The sequence below is a fragment of the Agelaius tricolor genome, unplaced genomic scaffold (genome assembly GCF_023055355.1).
Source record: "Agelaius tricolor isolate 1412-34295 unplaced genomic scaffold, bAgeTri1.0.p SCAF_53, whole genome shotgun sequence".
NCBI lineage: Eukaryota > Metazoa > Chordata > Aves > Passeriformes > Icteridae > Agelaius > Agelaius tricolor.
The window spans coordinates 586,404-601,544 of NW_027269313.1; the positions used below are offsets into that span (position 1 = coordinate 586,404).

At 42.5% G+C, this 15,141-nt stretch overlaps 1 protein-coding gene across 6 annotated transcripts in view; it reads right to left on the bottom strand.

The window, feature by feature from the left end:
- ZNF462 (zinc finger protein 462) overlaps window positions 1–15,141 on the bottom strand; it is a 90,954-nt gene that overhangs the window by 12,121 nt on the left and 63,692 nt on the right. For all 6 annotated transcript variants that reach the window (XM_071455738.1, XM_071455743.1, XM_071455742.1 and 3 more), the window contains 2 exons: window positions 7,247–7,511; window positions 4,607–4,743 (listed from right to left, as the gene is read on the bottom strand). In XM_071455738.1, coding sequence (XP_071311839.1) covers window positions 4,607–4,743; window positions 7,247–7,511 — 402 coding nt within the window. The remainder of the gene's footprint in view (window positions 1–4,606; window positions 4,744–7,246; window positions 7,512–15,141) is intronic.

Consider the following 15,141-nt stretch of genomic DNA (forward strand, 5'->3'; position numbering starts at 1 on the left):
ACCCAAACTGAGCGTTTTGAGCTAGAACGCTTGAAACTTAGCGCTGCTCCTCCGTATGCACTGCACACTAAAGGAGGGTTTTTTTTTTTGATTCTCCTCATCCAGGCTCATCCCCAAGGACAGGAGGGGAAAAAAAAAAAAAAAAAAAAAAAAAAAGAGAAGCCTGAATCTCTTATGGTAGACATGAAGGCATGAAGGCTGAAGGAATGTGAGACGTGGCAGTGCACACATGGATCTGAGCCAAAGGGCCCTTTCTTCTAGTGAGGAGGGTAAAATTACATCCAAAGACAACTACAGAAACACACACTCCCTTTACAGCAAGACCTTTTTTTTTCTACAGCTCAACAAAATATTCCATCCTGCCTAGCTTCTCCCTGAGCACAAAACTTATCTATCTCCCAACTTCCTCTTTTTGAAGTTTTCCCCAAGGCTATGCCTTAACCCCCCCAAAAAACCAAAAAAAACAACAAACACCCAAAGACTTACAATTATTTTCTACACCAACAGCAGCTTCTCTAAGTATAAAGAAACCAAACAGTGGCCATTCAGGGTGGAAACAGGGGAGGGGAGAATAGGGCTCAAGACACAGCAGAATTCAAAGCTGTGCTGCTGAGATCACTGGAGAAACTTTTTACAAGGTTGTTGCAGCTGCATGCTTTTGGGCTCTCAGAAATAAGTGACACAGCTGGTTTCAGAGGTGAAAAAGCCAAGGGAAGTTTTCAAAAACAGAAATACTGATTAAAATATTGTAACATTCACCTTTCCTCTAACAGCTGGCACGGATTAAAAAGGCTAAAACATGCCGTGGTATAAAACTTTAAATCTACCAGCCTGAAGTAAAGCAGCCTTTTCTTATTCACATGAACAGAATCTATTACCTCACAACCACACACACAGAGCCCCCAAATCAAAGGCAACACAGTAAGAGCAGGGCAAAATAGACACAAATATGAACTCTGGATTGAAGGATTTCAATTTCAGGGAATGATTTTTAACTTTTACATGATGTGTTCATGTCAGTGAGCGTCCTCCAAGCTATGATTTTGGAACTTGTAGGGCTAACTGCACCTGGAATGTTACATTTCTTAAGGTGATGGTCTCACCTCCAGCTTGCCCCTGCAAAGCTCTGTTTATTTAATTACTCATTTAGAATGCACTTATCATGTCTGGACAACCAACAAATTACAGCAAACCATAAATCCCCACACAAAAATTGAAGAGGTAGCTTCCTTGCCCCCGTGAGACTTCTTCTAAGTTCCATCTGTGTCTAATCAAAGACTACTGCAGAAACTTCACAAAAAGACGTCCCAACAACGTGGAACAATTTTGCAAGAGTGGTAATTAAAAAATTAACAACAAAATAAACACCTAACAAAGGCATCATCTTGGTTCAAGAAGTCCAATCCTTCCACTAGGCTGGAATATTCAGGCTAATTGTATCAGGGAGTGAACTGAAAGGACATTAATGACTAACTATTCTCAGTACTGTAACTCAAAGCAGACATACATTTTTTGGCTCAAGGCTCAGGATTCTATTAGCCCTTAGTTGTAAGGAGAGATCTTTGTTCAGCAGCACATCAAAGCATATATAACTCAATTCCTTCCCTCAAAGGTAAAAAAAAAAAATTAAAAAAGCAGTCCTACTATCCAGACACAGACCAATTACTTGGTCATCCTGGGTTTTGAAAATACACATTTTTGCCTGGAAATCCAAGCTGCACCCACAGAACAAGCAGTATTTGGATTCCAGTAGTCAAAAGCAAGCACTGCACAAGGGTTCTGCATATATCTGTGAAGCTGTATGTACAATGGAAAATGCCATAAAAAAAGCATGTACAAGGAACTAGGATCTGTAGCAAGGAAGCCTATGGGGAGGTGGGTAAATTTGAAAATTTACCTTAAAGGTTACTATTCAAAACATATAGGTGTTATTCCTTTATAAGGAAGAAGAAAATCACTAGGTTCTTTAAAGGAAGGATAAAGCATAAAAATTCCCAAGGATTTAAAAGTTTATCCAACAGTGAACTTGGTAAGTTGGATTCAGCCCTGGGAAAACACCAATATTCAAAATCAACAAGGGGAATGCTACTGGAAAGGGTAACAACAGGAGAAAAGGTGGCCAGGCATTGGCAGGGGCTGCCCAGGGAGGTTTGGAGTCCCCATCCCTGGAGGTGTCCCAGGAGCACCTGGAGGTGGCACCCAGAGCTCTGGGCTCAGGGCAAGGTGGGGACTGGCCACAGGTTGGACTCGGTGCTCTCAGAGCTCTTTTCCAACCCTGCTGATTCTGTGACACACTAATTGTGTTGTGCAGCGTAAATTAAAGGCTAACATGCTGCTAGATCAGGAATTCCCTGCCTCCCCTTGCCTGTCATAAAGACCAGGAAGAACTAGAGAGCCAAACTTCTCCCCACTGGCCTGCAGCACCCTCTGTACCCACAGGAGAGAGGCTGAACTGCCCTGGCACTGCTCAGGGGCAGGAGGAACATGAGAGAAGCTCTTGAAACCTCTTATTCTTCATGGAAAGCAAATTCCTTGCCTAATATATTTTTTTTTTTCTCACTAGGCATTCAAGCTTCTAGCTGATACTGCTTTCACCCTGTGAAATTCAGCCTCTGTAGCCACTCATTAGAAGGCAAATATATTCTCCATTTCAAGCACATGCTGGTTCACCAAGGATTAGGGGTGCAGCAACTTGGAAGTAATGTAAGAGTCATGCATCTGTAAACATGCCTTTTGCACAAAAGGGACATTAACTGTGAGTGGATCGAATCCTTCACTCCTGATTTTACATACTGCACCACTCCATCTACCTCAAAACTAATTTTCTTGGGCTGCAGCTCAGGGTTATGCCCTTGCTTTGCCAATGCAATGGCCATAAAACAGGAAGGCTATCTCAGACTACATTGACTATCCCTCAGTCTCTTTTCCAGTGCACATTAAATCTTGTCAAAACCATCTGCTTCAGCTGCCACACAATTAAGCACAACAGTAGAGGGCTGTTTTTTAGCTGGATGTGTGCACAAGAAATCACTCTAAGTATGAACCCTGGATACACGATGTCAAAGAAAACCCTTTTGTGGCCTCTGAGACTCTTCATCAGCTATAATCCCATGTGCATTAAAACTTCTTTTACTCTGTTTTTTCCTCCCCCCCAGCACTGTGGTGTGTAGATCATCATTATGTCCTTTTGCCATAAGGCTTGCTCCAGCAGCAAAAACTCTTTGAGGTTGGTTTGTGCAACAGAAGGAAGTCCTGCAGAAGAAAAGATCCACAGTTTCACTCATCCAGGAGGGGACAGAGCTGGTCAGAAACAGCTCTGCACAAGCAGTAGAGCTGCTTGAGCTCTTCCACTTCTGCAACTGGACATTCCCAACACCAAACCTATGTCAAGATGGAAAATACCCTAAACCCATCCAGTTCCCTCTGTTTTAAAGGCCTGGCATTGTCTGCTGGAGCCCTGGCATGGCCACAAAATGGAGAAAACCAGGCAAAATCTGACACAGCAACACCTCCAAGGGGAGGAAGTAAAAGCCAAAGCATCGGCCAAACCCTTGCAACCAAGTATGTCAGCTTTGTAATGTGCTTTCAGGTCATTTCTCCAGATGTTCCCTCACAGAAGCCCTGCTACACCTACCAGTTTTCTTTCTAGCCCTGCTAGAAAGAAATCTGAATTCTGCCAAGCTCACTGAGCTGGTACAAGAAGGACTTCAAGCTACCGGCACTGAGAAGTGGTATACTACATGGAATTACGACAGCACTTGTCACACCAGAATCTCCTCCAGGAAAAAGATGGCATGCAAAACCTGTGTTTGCTCACCACCAGTACCCCACTGTGAATCTCTGCCCAACCTGCACGCAGGCAGAGTGCCATCCCAACACATGGGTTTGGGTTTCGGCAGCCAACAGACCATCCACAAGCATCAAGTGTGATAGCTGTGGGCAGGAATCCCAGCCCAGAGAGCCCAAACTGCTGTCTCTTCTGAGCTACCAAGCCCACAGTTAATAAAATATAGAAATCCCTACTCCCACTTTTAGCAGGCTGAAAAAAAAAATATATTTAAAAATTGAGAGGTGTAGACAGAAAAGGAGCCTTACAGTCAAGCGAAAAATGAGATAATTATTTTGTCCCTAGGAACACGGAGGAGAAAATACTCAAGGAATTTATCAAGGGATATTTTGAGGCCTCTATGGTTTGCTGATAAACCTTTTGGGTGACTTTATGATAGCAAGGCCTTTAAGACAACAAGGACACGGTCAGGGCACAACTCTGGCCTAGATCAAACTTGCAAATTAGGGCAACTCTTTCTAAACAGGTGTTTGATGGTTTTTCATCTCCCCTGAGGAAAAAACCTTAAAAACTATCCCAAACCTGCCCTGTTTCAGCACTGTCAAACTTTGAATTTCACAGGAAATAAATCAAACACATCTTACAGAAATGAAACAAAAAGACAATCAAGGGCTAGGGAGTCCTTTGACGTATTTGTCCTCATGTACAGAGAGAGGAAAAATTTAATGAAACCAGACTGAAATATTGAATGAAACCAGAACCAGGGTCCTGTCCAGCATTCCCCTCACTGGACACAGACATGGACATGGATGTTTTTACCTCTGTGCAGAACTATGTGGTCGATCATGTTGCGTTTGTATTTGGTGTGGTAGAGACAGAGAGGGCAGCGAAGGTCTTTGGGTCCTTCCTCGGGGACTGCCGAATGCCCGGCCTCCACGTGCATAGTAAAAGCAGATCTGTGAGAGAGGAGGGAGACAATGGCAGCAGTCAGGAGGGCAGCAGCGAGGCGCCACGGCTCTCTATAAGGGATGTGTGCTGTAAAAAGGTGCAGATGCCACTCAGCCCTGTCCGCGCGGCCCCGCAGAGGGGCTGCTCACATGAGCGACACATGAGCGGAGGAATCTGCAGGCTCCTGCCCTCAAAGCAGCAAACACTCCTGGTGACAAGATATTCTGCTGCACGGGCTGCTCCGTACAGTCACACTGCTATAGTCAAGATAGCAAAAGAATTCCCATCCTTTCATGCTCGCTATCTGTCTTCAGGCTGAAACGTTCTGTGCGCCTTCTCCGGCGAAGGTTGAATTTTTAGCAAGTTGGACAAAATCCGTCAGCTGTTCTGGACTTGCAGAGGGGAGGACAAACTTAGTTCAGGCAGAACACATCCTTAACCATCTTGATCTAACCAGCTACACGGTTTAGATTGTGGGTACCAAAGGGATTTGTGCTCACAGCGAGTTTGGCACTGAGTTGTTTAACTTTCAAAGCATCAGCTGTAATGATCTGAAAACCCAAGACTTAGAATACTGTACTTATTAGTGTGGAAGAATGAATGGATACTTCACAGTACTTCTGAACCAAAAATTTCATGCTGGCATTACACTGGCTGCATACTTAGAAGTTGCAAGAGATACACTTAACAGAAGAAATTAACTGTACATCCATTTAACAACAAGCCCAGCTACTGAAATCAAGAGCTGTCTCTAGACTTGGGGCACTTGGTCATTTTCTCCTAAAGCAGTGATAAACCTTGCAAAAGCTAAGGGGCTTGACACATTGAACTAGAGTAAAAAGTGGCTTTGGACCCAATCCAGCAATCACTGAATTCGGCAGGTATATTTCTGTCAACTTTGGTTTAAGTTTTTAGGATGGCTTGAAGAGGGGATTGGCATGTTTTTGGGTTTTTTTTTTTCCCTCTTCCCTTTTTTAAGGCAGAAAATACGCTGCTGTGAACGTGTTTAAATGCTGCCTGATTTATTTCATAATATCAAGGTGAAAGAAAATTGCACTTGAAAGACACAGACAGACTGGATCTAGTATTTAAGAGAGCAATCAGGATACTAAACATAAGCAGGAAATTTTAACATGGGGAGAGCAAAGATGAAGCAACAAAGGGAAGATCCAGTGGATTTTCTCAGGTTTGTGCTCAACATTTTCTTAAACAGAACTCCTTCCCTTGATCCAGTCCTACTGCTTACTGTCACTCTTAACAAGTTTAAGACCTCAAATGTCAGCTCAGGGTGTTATGCTTAAGGGCCCACCACACAACTGATGATGTGCAGTTCATCAGTTCAAATGATGAACTGCACATGTGCCTTTTTCTCTTTTCTTACAGAAGAGCAGCTAAAAACACACACACAAACAAACGCACAAGGCACTGAGCCTTTAAATTTAAATAATTGGATTTTCTGAAATGTCTCTGTATGCTATCAGATATGCTAGAGAATAGCATCTTTCTATAATTTAAGCTAGAAAGACTAGGGGGGCAATAAAATAACAGGAGAAGGGTTTCTTCAGTAAGGTGAAATAAATTCCCCTGCCACTGCTGGACACTTGATTGTCCCACGTTTCATGCTGGTTGTATGTGGAAATTACATTATTTCTGCAGAGAAAATTTTTCACACTTAAGGACAAAGGGATTATGAAATGATAGTTTTTGATTCTCAGACAATCTCTGAGAAGTAATGAGAGGTGCAGCAGACTGCCACACTACACTTCCAGAGGGCAGACTTTGGCATGGTTAAGGGACTGGCTGAGAGAGTCCCCTGGGAGGGCATCCTGGAGGACAAAGGAATCCAGGATCACTGGATGTTCTCCAAGTAGAAAGTCCTAAAGGTGCAAGAGCACACTGACTCCATGTGCCAAAAGATGAGACTGGCACGGCTGGACAGAGGGATGTGTCTGGAACTCAGGGGAAAATTGAGATTTTGTGACTTTTGCAGGAAGGATTGTGCCAAGCGGACAACGGGGATGCTGTGAACCTGTCAGCCTCAAGTTGCACCAGAGGAGATTTGGATTGGATGTAAGGAAAAATTTCTTCCCAGGAAGGGTTGTCAGGCATGGGAACAAGCTGCCCAGAGCAGCGGCTGAGTCACCACCCCTGGAGGGATTTAGAAGATGTGCAGACGTGTCACTAAGATTTAACACTGGGCTTGGCAGTGCTGGGTTAATGGTTAACTCGATGATCTGAAGGGTCTTTCCCATCCTAAACAATTCCATGATTCTGAAACCCTCTGCAACTGTGCTGCTGTCTGCAGCAGATGGTCCCGGCTGTTGCAGGAGAGGAGAAAATGGATTACATGGATGCTGCTGTGATCTGGCATGGCATTTCCTACGCTCCTCTCCCTGGTCAGCAGTGCCCATGTTCCTGTTGGCCATCAAAGACCTCAGAAGTCTTTTCAAGCGCTGAAACAAAAAAAAAACCCCTCACCAGTTCAGTTCATCTGTTCAGCAGAGTACTTACTTAAAGCCTGTGTAAAAGGAACAATCTTTGCACTTGAAGAGCTTCTTCCCTCCGTGCTTGTCGCGGTAGTGGCGCCGGATGCTCTGAATGTAACCCGAAGAGAACTCGCAAAATTCACAGTTAAGGATGGCTTCCGCTTTTTCCACTCCTGCAGCACTCCCAGAAAGTGGGATTGGGCTGATGTTGTTGTTGTTCCTGGCCAAAGCTGCGGACTGGTAGTGGTTCAACTGCTGCTGAACATCAGGAGGCTCCGAGTATGAAGAGTCTGCAGGGAAACAGAGCGGAGCTGTTATTCCAGGTGGATCAACAAATCTAAAAGAGGTCTGATGATGCCTGCTCCAGAACCTACTGGCTTTTGGAGGGGGTTGACCAGGCTGTTGGTTATGAAACTAATCCTGCTTTCTGAAGGGATTAAGAGGTGCAGCACTTCTTAATCTAATTTAATGTGTATTCTACAATTTATAAGGTGAGAAATATAAATGACGCTTTTTTAGATCTGATTTGGGGAGAAAATGAGTGACACGTTTAAATTAAAGTAGTCTAAAAAAGAAGCCTGATTTTAAGACACTTAATTTTTGAAGGTAAAGCCCTTTAATCATACTGCCAAATGTTTTATGTGTTTGGCACATAAAATCAGAGCAGATCCTCTCAAATATCTTATGCCAGTTCACACAAGGTGAAGATCTGGGACAGGATACATGTAAATAATCTGTCTATATGGGAAAAAAAAATGAAGAAAAAATGTAATCTATTTTATTTCTTATGCCAGTTCACACAAGGCGAAGGTCTGGAACAGGGTACATGTAAATAATCTATCTATATGGGAAAAAAAAAAGAAGAAAAAATGTAATCTATTTTCTTTCTTATGCCAGTTCACAAAAGGTGAAGGTCTAGAACAGGGTACATGTAAATAATCTATCTATATGGAAAAAAAAAAAGAAGAAAAAGAAATGGATACTCTTCCCTACTCATGCTGATGATATTAGAAATAAAATCATCATTGGAAAATAAAGATGCTTAATCATAAATTCCAGTAAAGCAAACTTTCAAACTGCTGCTTTGCCATACTGAGAAAAGAGATCTCCAAAGACACATCCCTTCTACAAGCCAGCAGAACTCTGCCACACCATTTTAAGGGCATGTGGAGGAAACAAAGTCCAAAGATGTCTCAGTACTGAAACTGAAAGCTGTAATATGCTGGTTAGATACCCCTGAAAAGGAGTGTGGGGGGAAGGAGGGTGGTGTTGAACCTTTCCCAACACACTGCTTGAATGTGGAGGTTAGGAATTCATCTGCTTTGTTCTACATAACCCACAGCTGCCCATGAATGGCACAAATCAAAGCAGATGAATAAAGCACAGATGAACTTCAGTGCAATTTTCCTGAATAGAAGACAAAAGGCTCTTTTCCTAAGCTTTCTAGAAGGGGGAAGAAAAGCTAGGGGAGGGGGGAGGTGGGAGGGAAGTCAGGACACAAACTGTACCAGCCACCTCCTGCTTTGATGTGTTCTTCATTTTCCAAAGCTGAATTCCCCAAGGCTAGATATATAAGAATTCCCTCACAGACACACATTTGTGGGAACTTAACACCATCCAATCCAACCAATTAGTATGGGGAAACAAAAGGCAAACAGGCCTATACAACGCTGAATGTGGGGACTTCTCCACCTGTCTTCAAAAGAGCAAAATGCTTGCTTTCTTTTCCCACTGCCACAGGCAGGGGGTTACACATGCCCAAGAAATGAGTAACAAATAATGACAAGGAAAAAAACCAAACCAGACCATGAAACAAAACAGGCACAGCAGGTAAATGTCTCCAGGCTCCCCTGGCTTCACCACCAGGTGTACATAGCAGAGAGGAAGGCAGAGACATGAAAGATTCTGGCAAAATGGGTTTGTTTTTCTTATCCAAGCCCCATCAGCTGAGTGAGGCTGGATTACAAGGCAGCATTTATCATCCCTTGCTTCCACCACTTCCACAGCACGTTTGTTCACCAGGAGGGCTCACAGTGAGCTCCACCTGTTTAAATGTCAAGGCTTTCCTTCCCCTGTGTCTGAAGCAGGCTCCCCACATCCTTTACTTTGGCACAGGACAGCCCTGAGCTGTGAGCCCTCTGCAGAAGCCTCTCTTCTCTCAAAGGCAGCAACTGTGGGCTCACCCCTCCTTTGGAACAGGACCTTGAGGGCTCAGATGGGATTTGCTGACTCACTTCTCTGGGCTACCAAGTTCAGTGATTCTAAAAGCTCAAAACAACTGTTAGGCAGATCTCTTGGCAAGGGTAAGGCAGCCTGAAAAGAAAGTTCATAGCATTTGAAACAGGGTTTTTTTTGTTGTTGTTGTTTCTTTTTTCTCTTTGTTTTCTTTTTTTTTTTTTTAATGTGTTCTAGTCAAACTACTCTTAGGGTATTGAAGTCTACTTTGTGGCTCACTTGTTCCCCTCTTGAGGAAGAAAAGATCAAAAATTTCCACCACATCACCAATGTTCCTGGTCACAGTCCCAGAGATATCCACGGCTAAGAAAGCTACAGGTCTAAAAAACCATTCTTTCCAGGAGAAGGAAGTTCTGCTGTTGCCCACAAGATCTACTGTGCTTCAGATGTTTTCACTCCCCCTATCATCTGGTGTCTATTATTCCAGATTTCGGACTTTCCATCGGTTATTTACACAGCCCTGTGGAATCTGGTATGTGAAAACTGCAGAAGCAGACAGTTCCATGTAGATTCCCACACACAAAACCAAAAAAATAAAATAAAATGAAATAAAAAAAAAAAAAAGGCACATCAAGTAGCTTTTTCTCCCTATCATCATCAACAGCCAGAAGAAAATTCTACCTTTCACACAGGCCACCCCACAGCTTTTAGTAGGTTGCTTCATTACACTTGAAAGAGTCATGACATTTAAAGAAATTTGAAAAAGCCATCTGAAGAGTTTTTCCAGTGGGTTGTACCCTTGAACAATGGCAGCACGCAGGACCTAGTGTACTCCTTGCCTTTCTCCCTTGCCAAATTCCTTCATTACACTTGCTGCAGCGCAAGATTTAGCACTTCCTGAAGGAAAACACTCAGGATTAACACATGTGCACAGGGCTCCTGATGGTGTCTGAGAACCAGCTCACCAGACAGCTCCCCTGGCATGAAGGGGCAGCCCAGCTCCACCAGGAACACCCTGGACAGAGGCCAAAGCTGACTGAAGGCACAGGAGGAAGTTTTCCACTGGGTTTCAGTGAGCCCCACCTTCATTATGCCGCTCCAAAACCAGCAGCAGCTGACCAGAGCCTGCCTCCAAAGATGCATTCTGGCACACAGAATGCAAACTGCCAGCAAATGAGAAACAGTGGATGGGGGTGAGCTTTGGGACATTTTTTTTTTTTTTAAATTTATTTTTTCAAAAGCAGTGTCTTAGAGAAGGGCCAGGGGATGCGTATCCACAGCCACAGAGCACTGCTTTAAAAACTGCATTTTTCCTTGCTCTGCTCCTGCTGGAAGAGTGAGCTGATGTTCCAGACACCTTTTGGAGGTGCTGCCCCAACAAAGGAGCAGAGCTTTTCCTCCAGAACTGACCCAAAAACTGAGTCATGGACACACACAATGCAAGTTCCACCTCTTTTTATTCCTGCACCCCCAAGCAAAAAGGGCTGGGTGCACTCTGATAAAGTGTTAACAGCCTTGGCCTAGAGCAGGAAGGGGGTTTAGCCATCCAGGTCTGAAAAAAGTAAAAAAAAAAAAAGCCCTAAAAGCCTACAAAATCAGAAAGCAAAAAAACATTTAAAATAAGCAAAAGGAAGATTTAAGAAAATATGTATTAAGTACATGTAAAACACAGCAGCAGCAAATAAACACGAATGGAAGGGAAATTAAGAAAAATTAAACACCAGGAAGTACCATTTACATTTTAAGGAAAAAAGGCACTTTTTTTTTTTTTTTCACTTGACAGCCTTAAGGCAGCAGAAGAAAATAAAGCACATTCATATATGCAATGAAAGGGAAGAAAATGGAACACTTAGCCCTGACTCATTTGAAACAACCAACCAAACAAAAAAAGCCCACACCCAAAACACTGAGACTCCTTTTTGAAGACCAATTTTATTCAAAACGAATGGAAGGACTTCACTGTGCAACTCCAAAAGCAAGATAACAGCATAGGATGATCTGAGATAAAATGAAGGACACCTACAGTCATGTCAAGAGGCAAAAATTAACACTGATTGCTGCAGTTAAAAATGGAAAAAAACAGTGGCAATGCTGCGAATCTCAATTTTGAGATTTTACATATGGCATCTACCTACAAATTACCTGCACAGGACAAATAACAAGGCCAACAAATAATGTAATCCCTGCCAGCACCTCTGCATCTAAAAGGCATTATCTCTCCTTAGTACACGAGAGCATTTTTATACCCCAAATTCCAGAAGTTGAAAGGAAAGCAGGAGAAAAGATTGTCCATGGGGTGATTTATCAACACAGCTGTATCTGAATTACTGCTGGATTCTGGTAAGAACACACAAGCAAGTCTCACTGTGTCCCTCCAGGGGCATTTCCAGAATGCTTAGAACACTAAAATCCCTGCTCAGGAATGCTGTCACTCCGAAAACTTCATCCAGAGTACAGTCCCAAGGACTGGGACAAATCTGAGTCTGCCAACAAATCTGGAAGTTACTACCTCAGCCAAAAGAGCAAGTAATGAAAATTCAGCTTGATTCCCTGCATACTCCGGGGTCACACGCTGGGGAAAAAATGTACAAAGAAAATACACAACGAAAACCCACCACAGAAGCAAAATGAAAATCCAAAGTTTCATTGGATCCTGTGTAGCATATAACATGTTTGAGATACCTAAACGAAAACAAAACTTTGGGATCCCTTCCAGGAGGAAAAAAAATGCAGTTTCAGATCCCGAACTGAAAACATAAATTTACAGAGAAATTCGGCGATGTTTCAGCTGTTGGCAGGTATTTTCAGAGGTATCAATGAACACCACATGCAACAGCAAAACACTTCCACAAGACTCCTAAACCCAACAACAAGAGGCCAGAAATTCACCCAGACACGTCAAAGTAAAGAGACACTGAGCAACAGCTGAGAAACAAGTGGGAAAAGGACTTTTCAGAGGGAGGAAATTAAAGCACTGCTCTATCCTTTCAGGGTGGACAGAACCAGACATATGTAACATAAACACTTTGATGCCTGCAGAGTGATGGACAGGGGTGGAGGGAGGAACCCTGCTCAGGAAAAGCAGCTGTTGGAGTGCACTGGAAAGTGACGCTGTTGATTTTACAGAATTTCAATAATTTAATAGCTCAATGACCAGGAGGAGTCACTGGGAGATAAAAGTGAAGACACCATGCCCTCCTGGTATATTCACACAGAAACATCAACCAGTCAAAAGAGACCAGTGTTTGTAAGAACAGAAATTAGGGACAGAGATGTTTGGCTCATGAGATAAGGAAAAAACCCAAAGGGAATGTATAAATAAAAGAAAGTGCTTAGTAACACTTTGGGAGGGAAAAAATGGAAATTAAATATTAATATAGGCCTAGGACATTCTGGATCTGCGAGGAAATGTTCTAGAGAGACTAAGAAGAAAATATTTGGAGTGCTATTTAATTTTATCCGAATTCATTCATAAAAAGAAAATTTCTGCGAAGAGCGACAAAAAAAAAAAAAAAAAAAATCCAAGGGTTTCAGAAAAGCAGCAGTCTCCTCTGGATAAAGAATTTGTAGAACCGAGTAAAGATGCAATGCTGCACCAAAGAACACCAACAGACAACATAAGGCAAATTGCTATTTTAAAATGCTTAAGGAATAAGCGTAAGGGTGGAATTTAGGAGATTTAGGAACACAATCCCTTCCAAAATTCAACGGGGCTCAAAACCACCAGCTGACTGAGTGGCAGGATTGCACATAGCCATGAATGGCAACAGCTTGAAAAGTGGGAAGGTGGCGAAGCAGGGTGCCATACAAAGATTGTGAAGACTGCACACATTTGTTCACTTTATGCCACACAGCACTGACCTGGAAGGGAGAGTATGTGGGAGGGTGAAATGTTCTGGCAATAAATTAAGCTGAGGGGAGGGGAAGAGAGAAGAGACACAGACTCAGAGAGATGCAACTGAACGCTCATGAAGAAGCTCAGGGAAACAGACAGTGCAAGTCTTGTTCACTGAGTGCCTAAAAACAGAGTGTGAGCCTAGTCCTCTACCTAAATTCTGATTTCTGCTTAAGAACCTTTACATTGCCAGAATGCTACGTGTGAGAGATAACAGACACAAAATTTGTGCCCTCACTTGCACGCTCCCAAAGAAAAAAGCAAAGAGTAACCATAAATTAAAGAAAATAAAGCCCTGGAATAAAATCACCATTTAGACAATTTGTACACCACTACTACCCCCAAAAAAACTCCACAAAAAACAACATCAACCCCAAAACAAAACAACAAAAACAAAAAAGCCCCCAAACAAAACAAAACCAAGCCTTGTTGGTGGCATTTATTTCAGCTTTATCTCTAAAGACCACTTCTTGGATCATGACAGACCAGCTTTTGTGAGAAAGATATTACATGTATTTCAGAAGAAAGCAATGAGAAAGGCACATAAACTATGCAATCTTGTTTATTCAGAAGAAGTGAGAGAAGCTATATCCACACTTCTCTATAACTTTGAATTTCCTCTGAATTTGTGTGCATACCATAGCCCTGACTGGGACTGAGACAGCACAGAGGCTATGCAGCTTCTTGTGCTAATATCCAAGGAGCTTCCAAGGGACATAAATTTCACCTCTTAAGACAAAAGTAATAAATAATTTTTACCATCTGAATCACTTCCACAGAGGGACTCTCACCCTGCTGCCTGCACAAGAGTTTTGGAGTTTCACAGTTGAGATCAAGAGTGCCTACAATAGTCTGCCAAAGATGATGCATTTGAAAGCGGCAGGAACTAATTAAGATCTAAGGAGGAGCAATATAATTGATGAAAAAAGTTATACCACAGTCCTTCTGTAAGAAGAAAAAGATCAGTCCAGGAGATCCCCATGCTCCTCTGTTTTAGAGTATTCAACACCACCAGAAATTCCCATTTGCATGAGCTTTCAAGGCTGGCACCACCCGGGCTCTGCTGACGCTGTGATTTGGAAGGATCAGTTTAGTGCTCAGGAAATGCTTCACCATCACTTCCAGTTATCCCTTGTTTTCATCTCTTCTCTCCACAACAATATTTCTTTCCTGCCCTCTAATCAATCTAACTTTCCTGTTCTTTAGGTGACTTGGCTGCTTACTGGTCACATTTAGGCTGCACACAACCCTATCACTGTCAACAGAATCAAGTTCCATTGCCTAAATACAGGATTGCACTTAAAACCAGGATTTCTGCTACATATCAAACACTGGGACCTCCATGATGTTACCTATTTCCATAAAACGCATAAAATGAAAAGTTTGCCTAGCTATTCATTATACTGTTGAACCAAATTCAACCTTCATAAATGGAAGTGCATTTACAGAAGAGGGGGACACAAACAGAATTGGAAATGGCTTTAGCAAGACACTGATTTAACCAACCTATTAAAAGGACTTACTGGTAACAGGCTCTTTTTGGAATTCACAAAGTTCTACTTCAACTGATTCTTCACTCAAGACAATAATCTACCAATCAACTTTTTTCTTTTTCGTCAGTAGCCATTTGATCCTCATGCTGTTGTGTTCCATGAGTTCCTTCTCATTTTTAAGGACAATTCATCAGGTAATTTTCACATTTCCTTCCCTATGTGATCCTCTACATATTTGTATTAATACAAACACAGTGCCACAAACACACATGTTTCTGTCACCTAAATGCTCACTCTCCTCTAAGGCTTGAAATGAAGAGGAGTGGGTGGGTGGGAAATCAATTTCTCAAGCAATTC